Genomic DNA, 23,035 nt, shown 5'->3' with positions numbered 1-23,035 from the left:
GAGCTCCTGAGCGGCTAGTGGGCCCGGCCTGGCCCGAAAGCTCGTGGGCCGAGCCGAGCTCCCCCCCTCCTCCTCCTCCTCCTCCCGAGCAATGAGCCGAGATCGAGCTCGTGTCTTAAAAAACCGAGCCGAGCCATCACTAAATATGTGTCTATCAAAATAGGCTTCCAATTTATGGGATAAAATGCAATAAAAGTAAAAGTTGGAGGACTAAAATGACTGATCAAAAGATTGAAGACGAAATTGCAACACCGGAAATAGATTAAGGACCATTAGTGCTATTTTCTCTTTTGCGGCCCTGTCCATGGCGACGTCACAATTTCTCCTACCCCAATACTGATTCTGTAGTCCCTTACCACCAGTAAACGAACGACGTCGTATAGCAATGGCGAATCAAGGAGCAAAGAAACGAAAAGAGGAAAACACCCGCCACATGCGAAACCTCCTCCGCCTCATTCTCGCCTCTAACGTAATCCAAAAACCCTCTAACCTACTTATTTGTTTGCCGGTCTTGTTAATTCAATTCGATAAAATTTCGTAATAGGCGATATATCTTGTAATAAGGGTCGGGATTTTTCACTCCAGTTTCACATGGAAGCATTGGGCTGGCTTGATTTTGACTTCATTAGCCTATGTTATTCCGTACAAGCAGCTATCCGCGATGGCAAAGCCTAGTTACGGTGACGATGGGGAGCTTCTGGATGGGGGGTTCGATATGAGTACCGGTGGCATTTGTGGGTATGTCAATTTATTTGTTACCTGATTTTAATTTTTATGGGTTTTTTGCTGGGGTTTCATGATATTGTTTTAATTGTGTTGATGTAAGAAGATAGTATGAATTTATGATCTCTTTTTTGTGGGTAATTGGACGGATTTAGGTTATTTTTACTAAATTAGATCAACTGTGATACAAATATTCATAGCTCTTGTTTGACCTTTTCAATTTCAAGGAAAATATCCATATCGTGCAAGTAATCCTGAAATTAGTTCTGAACGAAATGAACTTGAGTCATGGAGAAGGCTAAGAATGTAATATAGGATCATAACTGAAAGTGATTGATTAAGGATTCTTTCATCTCTACCCTAAGTAAACAACAACCCAATATTGGATTATAATAGAAAGAAGATGTGACGATAGCCCCCAGAAATATTGATGCAGGATTACTGATCTTAGAAAATTTGAATTGTGGAAGAGGTAGTGTTTTTCTTCTAGAGCATGCACATGGGATTTGATACTCTAATGCTTGATCATTATTTGATCATGACATGAATCTGTGAATGGTGTTTGTGTGATCTCTAGTATACATTCACTGGTGTTACTTAACAGTCCATATAGTACAGAAAGTAAGTGTTGATGGTATTGTTGTTTTCTTTTCAGTATGGAAGTCATCTATCTGTACACTGGTGAGCAAAAACTTAGTCTCTGCTTGGTGTAGATTAAAATCAGATTTCAGTGGATTTTGATAAAAGTTGACGAAATGTGTGGTTAGAATTTATTGTTGACTTCGACTTTAGATTTTTAGCAACTTTTAATCTAGACCAAACAGGGCTTAAATTGTTTTATGGGTTTTTGTGGAGTTTCATGTTAATTTTTAAATTGTGTTGAGTGATATAGGAAGTCGAGCATCTTATGAGTTTAAGGATCTCTTTTTAGGGGTAATTGGACAAAGTTACATTATTTTTGCTAAATTTAATTTTCTGTAATGCAACAACTCAGAGCTATTTCAAGGAAAATGGCCAATATCAATTTTAATGAGTAATTTAAACTACAGACTAATTTATTTAACTGTAGATTACTGAACTTAGATTACTGAACTTTTATGAACAAAGGACTTGCTTTCAGTACTAGATAATGAAAACATTGTTAGACAATACTGTGCAAGAAAATCCTGAATTGAGTTATGAACGAAAATGAACTTGATTACTGAATTGTAATAAACAAAAGATTTACTTTTAGTAATGGATAATAAAAACAATGTCAAACAATATCGTTCAAGTAAATCCTGAATTGATTTCTGAACAGAAAGGAAATTGAGTCACATAGAAGGCTAATAATATAATATTGGATCTAAACATAAGTGATTGATTAAGAATTCCTTGCATCTCTAAAGTAGCAACAACCTGATATTGGATTATAATAGAGACAAGATGTCACAACAGCCCTAGGAAATATTGATGTATGGTCTTTGATCTTTGAAAATTTGGAATTTGGTAGAGGTCATGTTTTTCTTCAACATCTTGCACTGGGGTTTTGATACTTAAATGCTTGATTGTTATTTGTTCATGACATGATTTCATAAATGGTGTTTGGTTGGTCTATAGTATACATTCATTGGTGTAATTTATCAGTCCACATTGTACAGCTCTTTCTGGGGGCATAATGAAAGTTAAACTGTCTTATGAACAAGTTTCACAATCAATTTGTCAGAATGCTTATCATGTTCTATATTGATGGGCATCAATGAAGGAGAAGTTTTGATGCTCAATCTTCATGGATTGATTACTGATAAAGGCAGAAGCATCTTTTAGATTTCATTGACTGTTTTTGGTTGTAGTTATTAATATGCAGAATAGGTAGGGAAAATCAAGCTTTTATGAGCTTAATGAAGTTGTGGTCATTATATATAAAATTCAAGCATGATAGAGCTATTTCTGAGATGTGATAATAGGAAAGCAAGGACATTATGCTATGAATATATAATTTTTCTAATCCCGAGGGATAGCTCAGCGGTCAGGCCTTGGATTTGTTTCCCAATGGTCACCAGTTCGAGTCCTCTCAAAGCCACTGAGGTGAGTATTTAACTGTAAACTTCAGGGCCCTGTGGGATTAATCGAGGTTCGCGTAAGCTGGCTCTAACACCCACCACGATCATCAAAATATATGCATATATTTCCTGAGTCTAAAACAAGGGTAAACAGTCCTAAAAAATGAGTTACACACTATTCTTTTTACTTGCTTACAAGGTTCCCCAATTTACGGACAATATGATGTTCTTCTTCAGTATAGAGATTTCTCTTAGCCTTGAAGTTTTCTGTTTATGTGTTCTAAACATCATATTCTGTTTATATGCCTTTTTTCTGCATAGAACAGTTTTCATAGAGATGACTAACAGTTTTACATTCTTCTGCTTTTTCTTGCAGGTATTTACATGATATAATCTACATTACATGTTTTGTCCAAGTCACTTCCATTATTTCTGAAAAATTTTGGTACATATACTTGGTGGTAAGATCCTTATTTAAAATTTATTTTTACTATACACTCATTTATTGCTCCTAAGGAAAAAAAAAGGAAAAGAAAATAAGAGCAGGTTTTGCTGTGCAGTTAACATCCTTTTTATCCTTTTTTGGAGAAAGCCAAATTAAGTTGTATTTTACCTTAATTATAAACTTCCCACGAGTGTGGTAATTTAAAAGCAATAGTACTATCAGTATCCATTGCTATATATTGCATTAGCAAGCAAATCGACGTTAGAACTGTATAGGTACTCCTGGTCGTAAAATGAAACCACTGGCATAATTCTCTTGTGAAACTGTTGGTGTTGAAAAGAATAGGCACGAGTTTTGGTGGCCACTGCAATACTGATCAGCTGAGCATATATCTATTCTACCATTTTCCTGGTTCACCTAAAGAAGATGAGAAGAGATACCTGATGAGATTTAAAGAAGGTCCTCATTCCATACAAAACCGAGATACATTGGTTTTCTATTTTTAACAATCAAATTGACCAAATGAGTATGCCAGCCAGATTAGGACTATAATGATTTTTGTTATAAAGTTATCTTGCATTTCATGATACCGAGATTGCTTTCTCTGGAAAATGGACCGCAGTTCATTATTGTCGATCTCAAGTTTGTAGAAAGCTCTTCTTAGTAGGAATATAAGTTTGGTATTGCATGTCTGAGTCATTAATTTCCTTGACATATATCAATGATCTGGAGTTGTAGACTGATGTCTAGCACAGCGTAGTTTGAAGGTGAGTGGGGCTCAAGATTAGTTTAATAAATCAAGCAATAATTCAGTTTGATGTTGTCATGTTTCTTGAAATAAACAGTGCTAGACCCATTAGGAATTCTAATTGTTTAAAGTCTAATGAATATTTGAAGAGAGTCCCCATGCACACACATGGCGAAAGTTGAAGTTTGGAAATCTAATTGAAACACGGCACACGTTTATATCCGCTTGGAGGTCTTCGTAACTGATTGGATTATCTTTTGCTGTTTAGATACCGGGATTCGCTGCATACCAACTCTGGGGACTCGTTAAGGGGTTTCTGCCTCAGGGTTCAGAGGTACTCCACTCATCCTGGTTTTTTTTCGTTTTAACAGTCAGTAGTACGTGAAATCTTGTAACTGTGTTGGGCAAGTCTGTTCTCATAGCATTAGAATACTCTTGCAGGGAGTAGATGAAGATGAGAAGACACGAAAAAAGAGAGAAAAGATGGAGAGGAAGGCTTCAAGAACCAAAATTGTCAGGACAAGGACTCGATAATAAGTAGTTCATGATTCCAAAATGAGTATGGCAACTCGGGACCAGGTCGTTGTAGTTTAAAATGTACTAGCTCTTAATGAGTTCTTTTGAAATTTGATTTTCTTCGCTCCAGAACTAGTGATTCACAGCATATCAACTCTCTTGTTTATCGTTAGGGATGATTGCAGCTGCTGTTACAACCTTTTATTTTTCTCTACACTTTATTCAAATCTTTCATTTTTGTCACCCAGTCCCTAACTTTTAATTTAGTTGCAGCTGTTTGTTGACCAAAGTCAACTATTTGACCAAATTTTTACTCATTTTAAAGCGAAACCTCCCGTTTGTTTCCTATTATTTGCCCATTAAAATAAAAAATATGACTGTTATTAATCACATCAAGCTATCAAATTTTGAATTTCTATTTTTTGTGTGGAGTTCATAACGACTATATTTTTCATTCTCATTCTTATGAAAATGGGTACCAAACAAGGCATAAAATGGTAACTTTACATTATGCCATATAAAAGAATTAAAATAATTAAATGAAAAAAATAAATAAATAAATAAAAATTCAAAGAAAATTCTTCTTCTTCTTTCACTCCACTCCCAAAACCAAACCCACATTCCACCGTGACCACCTTCCACCCCCCAAAAAGAATGAAGTTACCCTACTGCGCATCACCATTGCCTCTGCCACAAATCTCTTTTTTCTCGCCCAGCAAAATCACAATTTCTTATTTCGGATTACTTTTTCATTGTTTTCGACGAAAGGCAAATTTATGCGCTTATTTTTGTAGATACAATGTTAATTAATTTACCAATGAGAATAGTCATTAATGTATTTTCCCTATAAATGTCGCTGCAGATTGATGGTGTAAAATTGTACGTTGGACTGCCACTTGATGGTATCTCCGATTTTGCTACAATAAACAATTAGCGGTGAACGCAGTTCGATTTGGACAGTTTGTGCTATATTTTTAACTCAAACCATTTTATGTGGTTTGAAATTTTTTCAAATCAAACCAAACCATAATTTGCTGTTTGATTCAGTTTTAATCTGCGGTTTACCTATCGACATTATAGTAATATATTTAATATAAGTTAACATATAATTTAAAACGAGAACTAATAATGTTAATGTTAATGTTAAATTATATTAATATATACCATAAAACCCATGAATAAATTATTTTCAAAATTGATTGTTGATGTTAATAGAATAAATACATCTTTCTTTCTTTTTTCTTGTTTGACATTCATATTGTCATATAATGATTGGTAAATATAGAGTTACATTCTATTATTATAGTTTGGTTAAAACTCATTTCGTTTTACTAGTGAGATGTTAAATAAGGATTGAATGAGATATGTTTAGATGTACAAAGATTGATACAATTTCAGCTTATTGGAAATTAATGAATTTCATTCTCTAACTATTTTATGAAAGTGGAAGGTAGTAGTACTAGTTAGAGAACTTTAACATTTTCACACAATTAATACGTTATGTGCTTCGTTCTTTCCAAACCTCAAACAAATTCTTTAATCATTTAGGTATGCAAAAAGTTATTTTTCTATCTAAACCACAACTCACAAATATATAATAAGTTCAAAAACAACAAATAAAGAAGAACAGCAGAAAAATGTCTTGAATAATAATCTAAGACTTATTGAAAGAGAAGAGAGAAAGAGGCGATTTACATAGAAATTAGAAGATTAATAGGCAAAGACGATTGACGATTCATTCAGCAATGACAGACAAGCGTCAATGTTAGGGAAATGAGAATTTATGTTAGGGCTTTCTAAACTTTGGACGTGATTTCCTGACATAGTTTTGTTGAATTATGGTTTGAATTGTTGAAAATGTTTTTTTTTTTTCATATGATTTTAGAATGATTTTAGTTTAGTTTAGATATGGAGTGAAGATATGTGTTGTGAACTTGTTAAACCATAGGATAATACTGATGAACATAATTTGCTTTCCATAATTATTTCAATATACTGATTGTAATTTGCATTGCTTAATTGGTATTTTATTTTAAAGTGAAAATTGTAAAATTTGTAATTTAATAAAATTAATATTTTAATTAAAAATTTTAAAAACGATTCAGTTCAATTTTGTGCGGCTTTTGAAAATCAAAACTTAAACCAAATCATTTTGAAACAGTTTGGTTCGATTTGAGGGTAAAAAATCACTGGTCCACGTGGATTCGAACCAACGGTTTCAACTCAACAATTTCATTTCGGTTTGCAATTTCATGATTTTTTTGTGCAGCCCTATAAACAATGCACGAGCAATTGTTGGGAGTTAATTGCTTGAATACAGATTAAACTTTGCATAATGTCACATTTCACCCATTGTTCTTTAGTTTGCAGCATATTACTCATCGAACTTTGTAAAGTCACACTCCATCACTCATTAAGTAACTTTCATCTATGCCAATCGCCTACATGGATGACGGATTTACTTTTGCTCGTTAAATAAACTCGAATAGAAAAATGAATTGCCAAGTCTCCCAAACACATCTCACCCTTTTCAACACTGAAATCCCAAACTCGAACCCTAATCTCTCTAAAACACTTGACCAATTATAGCTTCGAAGGTGAACTTTTGTAAATGCCATGAACCCACCCTAACTCAAAATCGAACCTCCATTACTATCGAAGGCCACACCCTAACCATGAATCTTGGGGATTTCAAAAAGTGCACAAAGAGGGACCACATCGAGGTAAATCCTATCATATTTTTTCTTTTTGTTTCTTCTTTTCATCTTTACCGCACATGCTATGTTTGTATGAAAATAAGCACTTGATAGCATGAATCTTGGTTTTTTTTTTTTTTTTTTGTTTCATCTTTTTTCCTCTTTGCTGCACGGATATTGTGGTTTATCTTAATGTTTAAAAAAATTCGTTATATCGTTCTCATTGTTGACTTTCTTGTCCATCATTTTCCATTTCATACGCACTTGATTACAACATTGTTTCTTTCGTTGTTGTAGTTGTCTGATAGATAATTTTCTTGCTTTTGCTACTTTTTATATTGTGCATATTATTCTTTTAGTAAATCAGTTAGAATAGAAAGTACATATAAAACTGTTGTTGATCATTTTCAATTTCTTATTTCATGATGGATACGGAGGATGACACTGACTTCAATGATTTTGACAAAGACATATCGCCTGGTACAAACAATATGCAATTTGAAAAAAATGTGAGGAGGGAATTGAGTTAGGTTGTGATAGAGGCAATCGAACAAGAAGAAGAGGATAATGCGGTAGTGATACACAACAAATACTAGGAGGCCGATGATTTGGAATATTTATAATCTGAAGAACTATTGTCTGATATGTCACATGACGATGAGGTTGGATGTCGATTTTCAAAGTTTATGGCTAAAATAGATATGCGCGATCCAAAGTTTCAAACAAGTCAGTTGTTCAGTCTGTACAAGAATTTAGGAAAGCGATTCGAACTTATGGTACAGTAAACGGATATAATGTGAAGTGTAAGACAGATGACAAAAGAAGAGTTCAAGGCATCTATAAGAGTGCTGATGGAGAATGGGCTTTTAGGATAAATAATTTAGAAACCGCTCAAGTGAAGTCATATACGCCTCAACACACATGCTGTAGAGATCAGTACAATCGTCATTGTAACTTAATTTTCATAGTCCATCAACATATGGAGCAATTTAAGGCAAATTCGGAGTGGAAAACCCAAAAGTATGCAAGCAACTGTGAAAGAGAACTTGAATATTAATATTACTAAAAACGTCGCTTGGTAGGTGAGAAGATATGCGAAGCAATTGTGTAACAAGACTATCAAAGAACAGTTTGTGGCATTGAGGTCGTATGCGGTAGAGGTCTCGAGGATCAATCTAGGATCCATAGTGATGATAGCATTTAGTGGGCATGTGTTTCAATGTATATATATCTGTTTTAGTGCTTACAAATTAGGATTTCCACATGGGTATAGAAAAATCATTGGAGCGAACGAGCCATATTCGGGTGTTTGGGGTGGTATTTTGCTCATCGCAATTGGCCTAGATACAATGAGTGTATCTATCTAGTTGTTGTTGTTGGGAATCTATTTAACATGCGCAACGAAAAATTAAAACGATTTTCGATTCCCACCACAGATCTCTTTGTGTTTAGATAGAAATTGTAATAAAAGTGATACATTTTCTAGATCTACAAACCCCTTTGTTTTTTCTTTGTTCCAGCAACCTTGATCTGCCTCCCACAGCTGTCCAATTGTCCAACCTCCAACGGTGATCTAAACAAAGAACAATATTGTAAGAGTAGAGTTTTTTTCTTGTGTTAGCAAGAATAATGAATTCTCCACAAATCACAAACCCTACCCGCTTATTTATATAAACCCAAACGAGCTTGGCCTGACTCGGTCCAACATTTAATTAAGCTATTTAACTAAATTCGATCCGTGAATTAATTAATCCAATTAATTAATTCGAGCCTATAAATAAGAAGCTCAATTAATTAATTTATCAACGCTTGTTAAATTAATTAATTGACAAATCACAATTTTTCAGTTTTCCTTTTGCATGCGACCCATTAGGTTCCCGATGACGATGCCTAACGACTTGAAATATTATTTTGATCTAATCAAAATTGATAAGTTAAAGAACTCTTTTAATTTATCACCAATTCACACTCGTCATCCCAGATTGACATCTAGCAATGTGTCAGGGCAATACATGTGACGAAAAATGTCACTTGGTATGACAAAACCAAACTTGTTCGTTTATCGTGAAATTATAATCTCTTCGTCAATATGATCCTATCAATTACGAGATATGGAAATGTGTCAATCCCTATTATCGATCATATCTTTCACTCCACTATTAAGTCAATATAAGTCGAAAAATCCTTTTCGACTTATGAGTACACCTCGGTCAAGGATTTCGTTATTGACTCAATTGGATGAAATGCAAATCATAATCTCTTACTATCTAAGAGTAACGAATCCTCTATTGGTCATTCACAACCTTCATATGATTCTCGACATACCCGAACGATGCCATATTAGCGGCCCTTTGCAGAGCAACATCCAACGCCGTTAAAGTATGAATGTCCACATATAAGGCATTATGATGATCTCAAGTCAAATGACCAATTTCACTACTGAACGTTAGAGATTAACCACTGACACTCAGATAGTTATCAGTGTGGAATCTCTCGACGAGTCTCTAATGTTTTGTTCTATAACAAAATATCCACGTATTCATTCAAGTTTCACCACACTTCAGCTTGTGAGATCAGTTACTTACAAGTAAGAAATGTCGCACGTGATGGTCTATTCGTAATGACGATATCCGTATTTCGTTATTATTTACAACTACGGACGATTTAAGATTCAATCATGATAAGTGTAGTTTCTACACTTATTTGGGATCTTAAATAATGATATTTTGTTATTCTTTGAACGGATTAGTACCTGATTTGCTATTTATTGCTTTTATTAGGAAAAGTTCATGTTTCAAAGAAGAATTGGAAAAAAGAACGGAAAATGGCTAAATAAAGCAAATCCAAAGTATGGGGACCAAAGTGTAAATATTTAATGGTTGATTTGGACCATAAAAGATACTTTGAAGATTGATAGGAGTCAATTGAATGCAAAGGGATATGATTAGAATATTACCATAAATCGACCTTCAATCATATAGGATATTTTCAAGATTTTTGGTCAACTTGAGACCCATTTTTCGAGTGGAGAACGTTTGAATTGGAAAAATTGTAGATCTTTTAATTATCTTTCCAATGCACTTTGAATCACCTTAATCGGACACCGAAAGAGAAAGTTATGATCAAAATATTAAAGGCTGTGTAGAGACAAAATTATGTGCGCGCGAATACAACTTTCCTTATTTGATTCAAACTCTTTTGAAAAATAATTTGGACGTAAGTTTTGACCTAATTTCATCAGAAAAATACAAGATATGGGAAGCAATGAAAGGGTCTCTCTCTTGCCTCTTCATACACAATAGTTTCATCAAATTAATCAAGAACAAGGGGCCAATTGCTATATTTTGGGAGAGAAGATCAGCCATAGCAAGGAATTGAAGTTCAATTACATCAAGTTTTGAAGAATTCAACTTTGGACGTGAAGATCAAGACTTTTGTATTCTTTCATGATCCGGGTGATATTTTTCTATTATTCTTCTTGAAATTTATATATTAATATGCTAGACTAGTTTTTCATTGTATTGGATGAGATGAACCCTATTATTTATTTATTTTAATTCAAGACAAGTATTTAGTTTAATTTGTATGTTACTTGATTAATTTTGCATTCCCATTGCACTATTGAATTGTTTGGTCATCAATTGAATAGTTAGTTGCTTGTTGTAGTGTAGGAAGACTCACAATGAGTCTAGAACGTGGCAAAATTAACACGTATAGTTAGGATTAGGAATAATATATATCATACATGCAATCATATTGATAATTTAAACTAAATACATGATTTTCATATGAATTCGGATTAGGAATAGGATCGGGTCGTGTTAATCATAGGTTGGTATATCTTGAAGAAGAACATTTAACATATTAGTGTTATCGATTGTTAAGAACTCGAGAAAGAAATTAGATTACGAATCAAAAATTGAAATAAATAGCAATAGGCGGAGTCAAAATCCAATACAATCCTCCATAATTTGATAAAACCCCAATTTTTATTGCCTTCTTAGATTAGTTTAGTTTAAATCAAATCAAAATATTTATTTTATTTTCATAACTAGAATTCCATACGAAACTAGTAAACTTGAATTAAATTTATTTTTCGTGGGACGATAACTCTTAACTCACTTATTATTACTTGTCAACGATCCCGTACGCTTGTGGGTATAATACGAACAAATCATATGTAATTTGTATCTCACAATTACAACTCCTTATGATTAACAAATTACGAAAATTTGAATTTACGGACTCTATTATGTAATTTAATTGCCTATTAATTAAATAATAGATCTGTCATTACATTATATTAATTATATATTAAAAGTATTTACGTCCAATGTTGATTGGATTTAGGGCATAACACTTACAGTTGTCCAAAAAGAGAATACAGTTGCGTGCAGACAATTTTTGAAATATCTGGCTAAGGATATTTAGATGAAAAATAGGACTGATTGGACTGTGATGACAGATAGGCAAAAGGGACTAAGTAATGTTATTGGTAAGTTACATCTGAAGACAGAGAATGGGTTATGTATCAGACACATGTACACAAGCTTTTTCAATAAGGGATATAAGGGCAAGACATTGAAGAACTTGCTTTGGCAAGCTGCTAAGTCAACTACATTAGCTGACTGCAGACATGGATGCAACAAATTCGTCAAGTTAGTGAAGAAACTTATAAATGACTGATGGAGAGGCCTCCGACCGAGTGGAGTAAATCTCATTTCAGGACACGTTTAGAAAGTGATATTTTATTGAAAAACTTGTGCGAAGTTTCTAATAAGATGCTGATAGATGATAAGAAGAAGATGATTGTAACGATGCTAACAGATATGGAGTTGGAGTTTATGACCATGATTGAGAATCGTCAAAGTAAGGTAAGGATGTACGGAGGGCAATTGTTTTCAAGAATAAAAAAGCTTGCTAAGATAGATGAGATGTCCAACGAATGCATATTTCATTTTTTAGGAAGGCCTAAATGGCAGGTAGATTGTAGGTTAGGGACATATGTCATTGACTTGGAAGAGCAGAGTTGCGTATGTAGGAGGTGGGACTTGATGGAATACCATGTAGTCTTGCCGTAGTCATCATACGGAAGTGTAGAAAAAAACCTGAGTATATGGTCAACTGCTACACAGTGGATATGTCTCTGAGATGCACTGATAATATTATGAATCCAATTAATGGGATACGATTGTGACCCTAGCTAGACACTCTACGTCTCTACCCATCATGCCATCTTCATGGACTCCTCAGCAATGGGAAAGAAAGCAAAAGAGAAGAAGGAGACAAGCGGACAAAGATATTATCTCACTAAGGGAAATCGCATGTTAAGAGAAAATGAAAAGTATCGATGACATGCTCAATATGTGAATTACATGGTCACAATAAAAGGTATCACTCAAGACCTAATGCACCTTTTGATGTAAGTACTTAATCAAAGGTTTATTGCTTATTTCAAGTCAAATAACAATTGATTAATTTTTTTTCCTCCTTCTCCAGGACTGGTACGAAGGACAATTGTAGCCAGTTGATTGGAAATGGCACGCGCCAGGAGATTTAAGGAGACACGTAAGTGCTTAAATATTCTTTAGGCATGTGTGTGATTTACCGAGTTTATAAGTTTTTTGCTAACGTATATTCATTTTTATGGACAGAAAAAACTTCTTCCCGACCAAGGCAATGGAGCTAGTTCGAGCCAAATACATGAGGAAGTTTATAGCTTTCAATTCACGCCCACTCTCGACGTCGAGCAGCAATCTGAAACTGTTGTTGCGAGTGATGGGCCAGCTGCTCATGTCCCTACTGTTGATTATACGAATGTGGAGCATCGTTAGACACACAAGTATGGACTGAGCAAATCCAACTTCTAGAAATGGATGATGACTTCACACAACAACAATAGCAAATGCTACGGGACGTGGCTGGACATCCAATTTTTATAGGCAGCATGAATCTCTTTGTGTAGTGTTTGATGTATTTTTGTGCTGGTTGCTGCTTGTTTAGGTAATGAACTTAGGAAACTGGTGTGGATGTTGTTTGTACTGCTGGTTTTTATTTATTATTTATTTTTTTGCGAAGACAAGAGCAGATGTGTTTTATTGAAGACAATGACTTGATTATTGCTGCTTTTTTTTATTTATTTTTTATAATTTCGAAAAGGAAACTGGTGTTTTGTTATGCCGCCCTTAAATTTATGTTCGAGGAAAATTAGTGAACTGAATGTTTCACTTCTTTCTATTTTTGTCTCTTTGATTAGTGGAATACACACTCAACCAACATTTGACAAATTGATGGTGATCAACATCAGTCATATTCACGTATTTGAATACAAGTTTAAACTAATTACGCTACTGATAGACACCAGTACATCACAACATCAAACATCAAAGAGAAGCAAACTTCACCAATTTAACATCAAAAACACGTAAAATATAAAGCATGAAAAGTCTAGTTCTTATTACAAAAACATGAAATTTAAAGCAATTCTTCTCCTCCAGTACATAGGTGGAATACATTCATGACCCTCTTCTCCTTTGTTTCCCACTCTCTTGCATGTTTCCTTTACCCTTGTGGATGGTTATGTTGAGTGATATCTTGACATCTTCTTGTTCGGTAATTTGAGCAACAGCTCTGACAAAAAAATTAAAAATCTTCAATTGAAATGACCCTGTTTACTACTTTGGTCCTTTTAATTTAATTATTTTAGTTATTTTATATACAATAACGTAAACCTATCATTTTACCATTTTAAAACTAGTCAAAATTTGATTTGACTTTTTGTCAACTAATAATCAAATGGATGAACTGCCACTAAATTAAAGGTTTGAGACTGTAAATGATACAAAATAAAATTTAGAGTAAAATTTGCTAAAAATGAAAGATTTAGAACCATAACTGCGACTATCCCTTATCTTTATTACAAAGATTTTATTAAAATTTACTAGCCTTGAGCATGTTTTCTTAGCTCATACTCTTGGCAGTACATATTGTTTATTTTCGTCCTACATTTTCCCCTTTTATGTCTTTATCAAATGAAATGAATATGGATCATTCAATATGACTACAATCACTAGCGGATTCAAGAATGTTGGTGAGCTAGAGAAGCTGTTGATCGTTGACCATTAACGACCGCAATAACGAGATCGTTTATTAATATTCAATTAAATTAAAATGAGGCAAAGAAATTAAGATTAATACATTAAGTTTCATTAAATAAATAAAAAATATACAATGTTTAATTATATAGATACATATGTGCACATTTATTAGTAATATAAGTAAGTTTATCAGCAATTACGATTCTCAAAATTTTGGATGTAAGAGCTAAAAAGTAAAAGTATAATACAAAAACCCGTTATGCTTTTCTTGATTGTGCATGGCTCCCTCTCTGCAAAGATATTCCTCCATTCAACATCACCAACTAGAAAGAGATGATTATTAACAATGCAATCCTCAAATGAGAGTTAATTGTTATCTCAGATCAACATTTTTACATATACCAACACATTGGAATTATAATCTTATCACTCGAAAAGCGCAATTAAAAAGGTATACCGAACAAGTTCAACAATTAATGAAGAGGGAATAAAAAATGAATGAAGCTTCTTTACCAGAATGATTTGACAAAAAGCTTGATATAATTGCATGTGTCAATTATTAATTGGATGAAAAAGTTGACTGTATTTTAAATTGTCCAATAATAGAATGCCACATTACATTATGTCAAACTTTATGTCAATATTGATGTTAATGTAACATGATTGATAAAAAATATAATTTCCAATCCGTAAAAGATTTAGCTTTACTTCTTCATTTTATACTGTCAAAAAATGAAATGCCCAGCATAAAACTGATGAAAAACAAGCTAAAACATTATTATATTAATAGAAGACAACACAAGAAAACTAAACCATTCTTAAAATGTTTAATTTCTTGATTTTCCGGGCAGCAAAATTCCAAACATGTAAGTATCGTAAAAGATTAAGATTGGAAAAAAGGAAAATAAATAAATCAGCATAAAAATGGGTGAGTAATGTAAAAAATCAAGAATTTAACAAAATTAAAAAAATAAAAATGCCCAAGACAAAGGTCTACAAATTCTTAAAAAGATAAGCCCCAAATCCAACAAACTATCTTCCCTCATCATCCATCCGGTTCAAACTTCCCGGCAACTGCAAATTTGCAAAAATGGCAAGTTCCAGCTAATAAATTCCGGCACAGCCAACAAGGGCGGCCACTCCACCTCGCTAGTTGCTAGCTCCACCATTGACTACAAGTAGTTCTCAAAATGAGCTTCTAAACAAGCGTTTTGTGAATTCGGATTGTATAAAATCATCGATAAATTTTGAAAATTAGCATATTATCAAAATTCTTAAAATACTAATTTGAAATAACTTACTTTAATGCGTTGTAACTTTTGTCACTGTTGATCGTTTCACACACCATTAACGAGCGAAAAATCAAACCACAAGCATTTCGAAATGATATTAAAAATGCAATATTTCTACTTCATTTCGCATCAATTTACTATAGTAAATCGTAAAGGGATCAAAACAACTATTTTCTAAAAAAAATAAAAAATTGTGGGGATAATTTGACCCCACATGACCCCCATGTTAATCTACCCCTAGTTTTGACCCTATAAATACAAGAGGGTTGAAAAATAATACTCGTTAAGTAAATTATTTACGAGTTACGGTCTAATGTCTCTAATTCACCAAAAGATTCATTGAGATCTGAACTCTAACCAATTTAGAAAATTATTCAAACTTAACTTTTTCAAAGCCAACATTGAACTGGTAAAAACTCTCTTCGTACCCAAAAAAAAGTATCATTTGAAAGAGACTCCTAACATACTCCCCAAAAGGCCAACAAGAAATCACAGACAGCTCACACAATGTTTTCCCAATCTTCAGTCAAAATCTCTGTTGCTTTCCCTTCACTTTATCACAATCTGAGCAGAGCATCCACTGAATCATGTTTTCTAATCTCCATCTCCACACAAAGAAATGTCAAGAGTTTGCCATTCGAGGATAAATTACAATAACATCAAGCTAGAAATTACATAACTATTTTACCTGATCAAATAATATTTACATTATCAAAGTAAAAATTCTAAAACATCTCAACTTGAAAGAGGACTAGGCCTACTTTGGCTCCATCCAATAACAAACCTAATGTCATTCGTCGTAATGAATTAAAAAAAAATATATATATATTGTTTACCTTCTTTAATTTCATTCTTCTCTTTGGGTTTTCCAGTTTTCGATTATCTTGGACCAGAAAGCTCCATGCAATGCGCATCATATTCATCATCCATCGACATTGTTATCCCAAACATGCTTGAATGGTCGTGATCATTGTCATCGTGTCCAAAGGCCATGGTAGGGCGTGACTTGCTATTTTCCCGGGAAAAACTGGTAGTGGTATTGATATAGTTATGGGAGGCTGCCCATTTTTCTGCAAGACCATCGCCTTCCAGCATTCGGACAACCTCGGACATTTTGGGACGATGGGCTGGTAGGTATTGAGTACAAAGTAGAGCCACCTGCAGCATCTCACCCACCTCAATCCTGTCATAATTGATCCCCAACTCTCTATCCACCAACAATTCGATTTTCTTCTCTTGATGTATCTTCTTAACCTGCAATTGCACAAGTTCCAATTTTCTCTGTTAACTTTCCTTATTTTTTAACCACATTCTCCAAAAAAAGTCACTTTTTAAATAATCACCTTCACACAAGGCACTTTGGCATTTCACACATTAGAAAATGTTCCAACATCAAAGTACATAATGATCAAAGAAAAAGACGTACCCATTCCAGTAACGCTCCTTTCTGGTTTACTGACTTCCCAAACTCCAGAGCTCTCATTCCAGTTATAAGCTCTAACAAAAGAATGCCAAATCCAAAGACATCAGTTTTCTCAGATGATTGGCCAGTCGAGAGATATTCTGGCGCAATATGTCCAACAGTACCACGAACAGCAGTTGTGACGTGGGATTCAGCATGATCAAGGAGCTTCGCAAGGCCAAAGTCACCAACAACAGCCTCACAGTAGTCATCCAAGAGGACATTTGCTGCTTTAACGTCTCGATGAATTATCTTAGGATCACACTGCTCATGCAGATATAGTAAACCCCTTGCAGCTCCAATCGCAATTCTCTTCCTCGTGTTCCAGTCGAGAGATGGTTTACCTGAAATCATTAATTTAAGACATGGGGTTGCAATATGAAAAGTAAACAAGACTTCCTCACGCATAAATTTAGTTCATGTTTTATACACGGTATTAGATAATACATAATAGTACATTGGCTTCTTATTTAACATATACAGAGACATTTGCTGCTTTAAGGTCTCGATGAATTATGTCAGGATGAAATTTAGCACATGTTTTAAACATGTCACTAGTGTGCGCCAAATGATAGCCTTGCTTGAGACATAAGTTGTTAATTCAATAGAATATTAACCTAGCAAGTTTTTTAAGGGTAGAAAAATAGACAGCATTTTCACAAATTTTGGGCTTATCGCATATGAAGATTTGTACTTGTATGACTATTTATTTGATTAATGTAGCCTTAAGAGTTTTGTTTAACTTTTTCCTCCTAAGATCGAGATTTTTGTGCAACAATGTTACAGGACACAAGATAGAGGAGTATTAAAACTTAATCAATAATGACGAAACTTTTGACTTTCCAATTTCTGATAAAATCCTGTGTACTAGATTGGTTTCCTGTTCTTGCACTGGCTTGAGGCCCTGAACTAGAAGTAGGCTTATTCACCCCCCACCCAGGTACATTCATAGGAGAGTTGAAAACTTCCTAACAAGAACATTAAAGGAACACAATATTGGTATAGTAACAATAGGCCATATGCAAGCTTGTAAACAGGTTCTAACCTCTAAGCCTCGATGCCACACTGCCGTTAGACATGTAAGGATACACAAGAAGTCTCTCGTTCGGTGTGGCACAATATCCAACAATGCGGAGCAAATTCCGGTGAACTGCTAGGCTGATCAGTTCTAGTTCAGTTCTAAATTGTGATTCCCCAGCAGTTCCCGTCACATCCTTCAGTCGCTTCACTGCCACCAACGTGCCGTCCCCCAACTTCCCCCAGTAAACATTTCCAAACCCCCCGGAACCAAGTATATTCTTAGAGCTGAAATTATCCGTTGCATTTTGTAGCTCCCTGAATGTGAAGCCTCTAAGGTTGCCCAACTTTACTAGGTCCTCTTCTTGCATATCTGCAACAAAATTCACTTTTACAAAACAAAACCGATCGAAAAGATGTTTGAAGAAAACATAATCTATTATATCATATCACATTTACATTTGAAGAGGGAAGCACTCACCAGTAATGTATAGAATTGACTGCTTTATCTTGTTGTTTCGTCTCCAGACCAGATATCCTAATGCTAAGAGTAAAATGGAGACAACACTAAGGCTGACTCCGAGTGCAATTGCTAGTTTCTTGGATTTGTTTTTTCCTAGAATGTTGCAGGAATGTGAGTATTAGAGACATAATTAGGGTCTTTTCACTTGAACATATGCACACAGAATGAATCATTAGATTACCTGAAGACGAATTTATGGAGAAGGAAAGAGGGTTGGCCAGGATTAATGCAGAACAATTTTCATTGGAGTGGCTTCCACAAATTAGTGGATTACCCAAAACACTACACCAAAACAACCAAAAAAATAAAAATAAAAAGTACAAATAAACTAGTAAATTATACGTTAATAAATGAATACATACAAACACACTTGTTCTACATGAATGTCTTAAATGAACAGTTGCCATACAATTATATTTGACTATAGGTACTGTCATGTCATATATGTTATCATAAGTACAGAGAATAAAACATACATAAATGTTTTGGTAGGAAAGCTGGGAAGAGGTCCACTGAGATTGTTGTAGGACAAGTCCCTGGAAAATCCAACAAAAACAAAACAACCAATAATTCACTTGCTCGACCAAAATCTCTATATGATTCAGAAAATGTAGAAATTATAATTAGAAAACAATTTAGGGCGATACGTGTAAAGTATGATTAGGCTCCAATAACTAAGGAAAATGCCGAGCTGCCAAAAGGATTTTGCCCACTGTTTTGACAGATACTCACATGTTAATGGGACTCGCGCCGACCCCACACGAATAAAAAATGTAAAAAATTCCACTCCATCCACCCCGACTGTGAGGATCTGTTACCTGGGGTGTCAATTCTCTTCTGGCACCCCAGCATGGTCCAATAACTAAGCAACCAACAACAAAAACCAAATTTTAAGGTCTTACAAAAAAATGAACAGAACAGTACTCACAAGAAAGTAAGTTGAGGTAGCCTGGTTAAAGACAGAGGAATAGCCCCACTGAAACTATTATTGTTCAACCTCCTGCTCATTACATGACAAATCACAACAATAGACCGTACAAACAAAGTCAAAGAAAGAGATGGCACATAATATGAGTTATACATAAAAGAACGAAGCAGAAACTTTTAATTTTGCTAGATATAGCCGTGGAAAATTTCATACTTACAGATATTGAAGACCATTCAAGAAACCAAAAGACTCAGGTATATGACCAAAAAACTTGTTATTGGAGAGATCTAGTGTATGAAGTTTTGGAAGATTTCCGAGCTCACCCCACACGAATAAAAAATGTAAAAAATTCCACTCCATCCACACCGACTGTGAGGATCTGTTAGCTGGGGTGTCAATTCTCTTCTGGCACCCCAGCATGGTCCAATAACTAAACAACCAACAACAAAAACCAAATTTTAAGGTCTTACAAAAAAATGAACAGAACAGTACTCACAAGAAAGTAAGTTGAGGTAGCCTGGTTAAAGACAGAGGAATAGCCCCACTGAAACTATTATTGTTCAACCTCCTGCTCATTACATGACAAATCACAACAATAGACCGTACAAACAAAGTCAAAGAAAGAGATGGCACATAATATGAGTTATACATAAAAGAACGAAGCAGAAACTTTTAATTTTGCTAGATATAGCCGTGGAAAATTTCATACTTACAGATATTGAAGACCATTCAAGAAACCAAAAGACTCAGGTATATGACCAAAAAACTTGTTATTGGAGAGATCTAGTGTATGAAGTTTTGGAAGATTTCCGAGCTCATTGGGAATAAGCCCAGAAATATTGTTATTTTGCAACAATCTGCATCAGAAAAACATGGCAATTTCAGAATGGAGCCACAGCGTTTTTAAAATTTACTCTAGTAATTAATGTTTGCCAGTTTTCTTACACTTGTTTCAGGTTCGTAAGGTTTGCTATCCTCCAAGATAAAGAACCTGATAAACCTTGGCTAGGAGCTCCTCTGTGTCATATATGTTAAGAATCAAGGACAAGGACAAAAAAAAATGGCGGGTCGATTTTGTATATGAAAACCCTGAAATTAAGCTGAAAACATAAAGACTTACATGGCAGTGACGACATTATCAGAGTTGCAAGTGATCATAGACCAACTACAGGGATCCACCGAATTTTCATCCCAATTGCCAAGAACTCCATGAGGATCATTTAAAGCATCCCTTATAGCAATCAAAGCTTCAACTACAACCCACCAAAAAAAAATTAAAAATAATTAAAAAATAATAGAATAAAATTAGTGTTGTAAATATTACTTTTATGAAGGAAAATTTGTTCAGTGTGTAGTGGGTACCTTCAGGATTTCGGCCCTCATACGCAAAGGAAAGACTGAAGAAAACCGATAGCAAGGAAAGGAGGAGAAGGGTGTTGCTTGATATCAGGGACATGATTTTCCAGTGAAAATTATGTATGAAACACCTTATCCAGTGCTAAGAAAGAAATAATAAAGCCAAACAACACACAACTACTAGTGATTCACATTCAAGAAATACAAGGTCATGATCAAGAAAACTTATGGAAAGAAACAACAACAGGAGTGTCTTACAGTTGTTTCAGAAAGAACCCGTACATAGACTCTCTCTCACACACACACACACACACACAAACAGAGAGATTAGCTCGCGCTCTCTGCTTTTTACAAAGTGGCCATCTTTCAATTTTGAACCCACTTGAATATTTTTACACTGCTTTTTTCTTCTCCAGTCCTTTCCCTCTTAAATGTGTAGTGAATATAGAGTATTGTGGAGGGATACAAATATGAGGAGAGGGGTGAGAGGACTGAATGAAAAGAGCGCGCTAGTTGTGCCTCTGTACCTTAAAGTGTCTGCATATGTGTGTTTCTTTGTTTCATAACTTTTCCTTTTTCCCTAATCTTTTTCTTTGTACAATTTACATGCTATTTAGATTTCTCTTCATAGTTTTTTTTTTCACGACTTTTGTATGGGGCTGTGTGTGTTTTTTTGTGGGTTCTCAACTTGAGCTTTTTGCTTTTTCTCACTTTTTTAATTTGCTATTTTTCTGCTACTGTGTGAATGTGAGAGAGAAAGAGAATCAGGTGGGGGCTGATATGGAGATGTCAGTGACAGGGAGAGGTTAGAAGCTCAGAATTTGAGAGTGACTGCAATTTGCCATGGGATTAATTATCTCTCTGCAAATACACTAAGCTATCACTCAATCTCTCTGATCACTCAAGAATGAAGAGATAAAGAGAAAAAAGAACCGTAGATGAAGGCAGCTTATAATGACAAATTCAAAGAAAAGATGAATGATCTTTGTCCCATTGCACTCAAGAAAGGTCAAAAAAGGATAACTCCCCTCTTGATATCGTAATGATTCAATAAGAAGGGAACGCCTTACATTAGCAGGGACAGTCATCACTTCACGTTCTTGTTTTGATTAGACGAAGATGCAGAAAATTTTGAAACCTTATGGTCTGGATTCATTTTGAGTCAAATGCTTTGGATCTTTAAATCTTTTGAATTGTTTGATCTTTATGTCCAAGAATATTCGAAGTGGTTGTACTCGAAATTTTGATTAATATATTTATTTATCCGATAAAAAAATAAAGGGAAAAGGAATTAGTTTTGTAATGAAAAGCTCAAGTGGAAAAAGGGTACATAGCAAGAAATGCAATGAAATTGGGTTTTGGGAATTGATGTGAGATTCAAATCCCAGTTGTGTTTGCTGCAGAATCTATGTGTTTTTGTTCCTTTTGATACTAAAGATTGGACTACACAGTGCCTCTCTTCCAAGTTCACAACAACCCCTAATTATTACTGCTCCTGTCTTTTCTTGTTTTTCACTCTATTTTAGAAAAATATAAATAAATAGCTTCTTGCTAAGGTCTTTTCTCATGTTCGGAAAGAGTATTTTAATTGAAATTAAACCTTCAAAATTTATGTGCAACTAAGTCGTCGTTTTGAGTTCCGTTATTTGAAAAAAATGAATTTTTCAACAGTGTTTTAACATGATTTCAATCACATATTTTTCAATAAAATAGTATTACACGTAAATTTAAATTTTTTCTTTATTTTATAATTATATATTTTTCATCAATACACTATTAAAAAAAAAAAAAATTCCCCTAGAACGAGGCTCAAACAAAGGCGAAATAGCACTATTTAATGAATGATTCTGATTCTTGAAATTTTGAACAAATCGGCCTAACGTTCACTCGTAGCTTTGTAGATTAAAAAAAGTTATCTTTAATTAAAGCAACATGGTCCAATGAGGATGGTAGTTTTTAATTTTTTTTTTTTTTTTTTTTTTTTTTTTTTTTTTTTTTTTTTTTTTTTTTTTTTTTTTTTTTTTTTTTTTTTGTTTTTTTTTTTTTTTTTTTTTTTTTTTTTTTTTTTAACATTAATCATGCCATACATTTTTGTTTTACTAAAAATATTTGGAGTAAAAGAGAAAAGACAGGTGAAGAATAAGAATTTAGCTGGTTCAATAATAAATCAACTGCAGTAAAAATATAATA

General features: G+C 34.1%; 2 protein-coding genes and 1 long non-coding RNA gene across 7 annotated transcripts; 2 read left to right on the top strand and 1 right to left on the bottom strand.

Annotated features, from left to right (window-relative positions):
* The first annotated feature begins 323 nt into the window (after positions 1–323).
* LOC111403721 (transmembrane protein 208-like) lies at positions 324–4,717 on the top strand. Its single transcript, XM_023032327.1, has 5 exons — positions 324–469; positions 545–738; positions 3,142–3,226; positions 4,227–4,292; positions 4,400–4,717. Exons 1-5 carry the CDS (start codon positions 386–388, stop codon positions 4,490–4,492), a joined length of 522 nt encoding a protein of 173 aa, XP_022888095.1. The 5' UTR covers positions 324–385; the 3' UTR covers positions 4,493–4,717.
* A 6,736-nt stretch (positions 4,718–11,453) lies between these two features.
* Positions 11,454–13,289, top strand: LOC111403720. The gene is made up of 3 exons (XR_002704518.1): positions 11,454–12,561; positions 12,670–12,738; positions 12,825–13,289. It is a non-coding gene; the product is annotated as an uncharacterized LOC111403720 (long non-coding RNA).
* Positions 13,290–15,223: 1,934 nt separating this feature from the next.
* Positions 15,224–21,767, bottom strand: LOC111403719 (probable LRR receptor-like serine/threonine-protein kinase At2g23950). Of its 5 annotated transcripts, none has more exons than XM_023032322.1 (13): positions 20,852–21,767; positions 20,610–20,742; positions 20,435–20,506; positions 20,249–20,346; positions 19,707–19,752; positions 19,490–19,561; positions 19,038–19,097; positions 18,743–18,843; positions 18,520–18,654; positions 18,067–18,411; positions 16,986–17,365; positions 16,396–16,813; positions 15,224–15,439 (listed from the first exon to the last, which is right to left on the bottom strand). In XM_023032322.1, the coding sequence occupies exons 1-12, from the start codon at positions 20,943–20,945 to the stop codon at positions 16,439–16,441; spliced, it is 1,911 nt and encodes a 636-aa protein (XP_022888090.1). In that variant the 5' UTR covers positions 20,946–21,767; the 3' UTR covers positions 15,224–15,439; positions 16,396–16,438. The 5 variants fall into 5 exon arrangements, with proteins under 5 accessions (XP_022888090.1, XP_022888091.1, XP_022888094.1 ...); XM_023032323.1 differs by lacking the exon at positions 15,224–15,439 and adding an exon at positions 15,899–16,164; XM_023032326.1 differs by lacking the exon at positions 15,224–15,439 and having other exon boundaries at positions 15,899–16,813; positions 20,852–20,987; positions 21,104–21,767.
* Positions 21,768–23,035: the final 1,268 nt, after the last annotated feature.

Source organism: Olea europaea, chromosome 11 (assembly GCF_002742605.1).
Source record: "Olea europaea var. sylvestris chromosome 11, O_europaea_v1, whole genome shotgun sequence".
NCBI lineage: Eukaryota > Viridiplantae > Streptophyta > Magnoliopsida > Lamiales > Oleaceae > Olea > Olea europaea.
This window is presented reverse-complemented; position numbering and strand designations above follow the sequence as displayed.

What these genes read in the sequence shown, in the direction of transcription:
- LOC111403721 (XM_023032327.1), top strand. Translation starts at nt 386, where the DNA reads ATGGCGAATCAAGGAGCAAAGAAACGAAAAGAGGAAAACACCCGCCAC. An exon ending in GCCTCATTCTCGCCTCTAAC is followed by an intron (nt 470 to 544) that starts GTAATCCAAAAA and finishes ATTTCGTAATAG; the next exon opens with GCGATATATCTTGTAATAAG. An exon ending in TTTGGTACATATACTTGGTG is followed by an intron (nt 3,227 to 4,226) that starts GTAAGATCCTTA and finishes TTTGCTGTTTAG; the next exon opens with ATACCGGGATTCGCTGCATA.
- LOC111403719 (XM_023032322.1), bottom strand. Translation starts at nt 20,945, where the DNA reads ATGTCCCTGATATCAAGCAACACCCTTCTCCTCCTTTCCTTGCTATCG. An exon ending in GTCAATTCTATACATTACTG is followed by an intron (nt 18,412 to 18,519) that starts GTGAGTGCTTCC and finishes ATTTTGTTGCAG; the next exon opens with ATATGCAAGAAGAGGACCTA. An exon ending in AAGGAGCGTTACTGGAATGG is followed by an intron (nt 16,814 to 16,985) that starts GTACGTCTTTTT and finishes GTGCAATTGCAG; the next exon opens with GTTAAGAAGATACATCAAGA.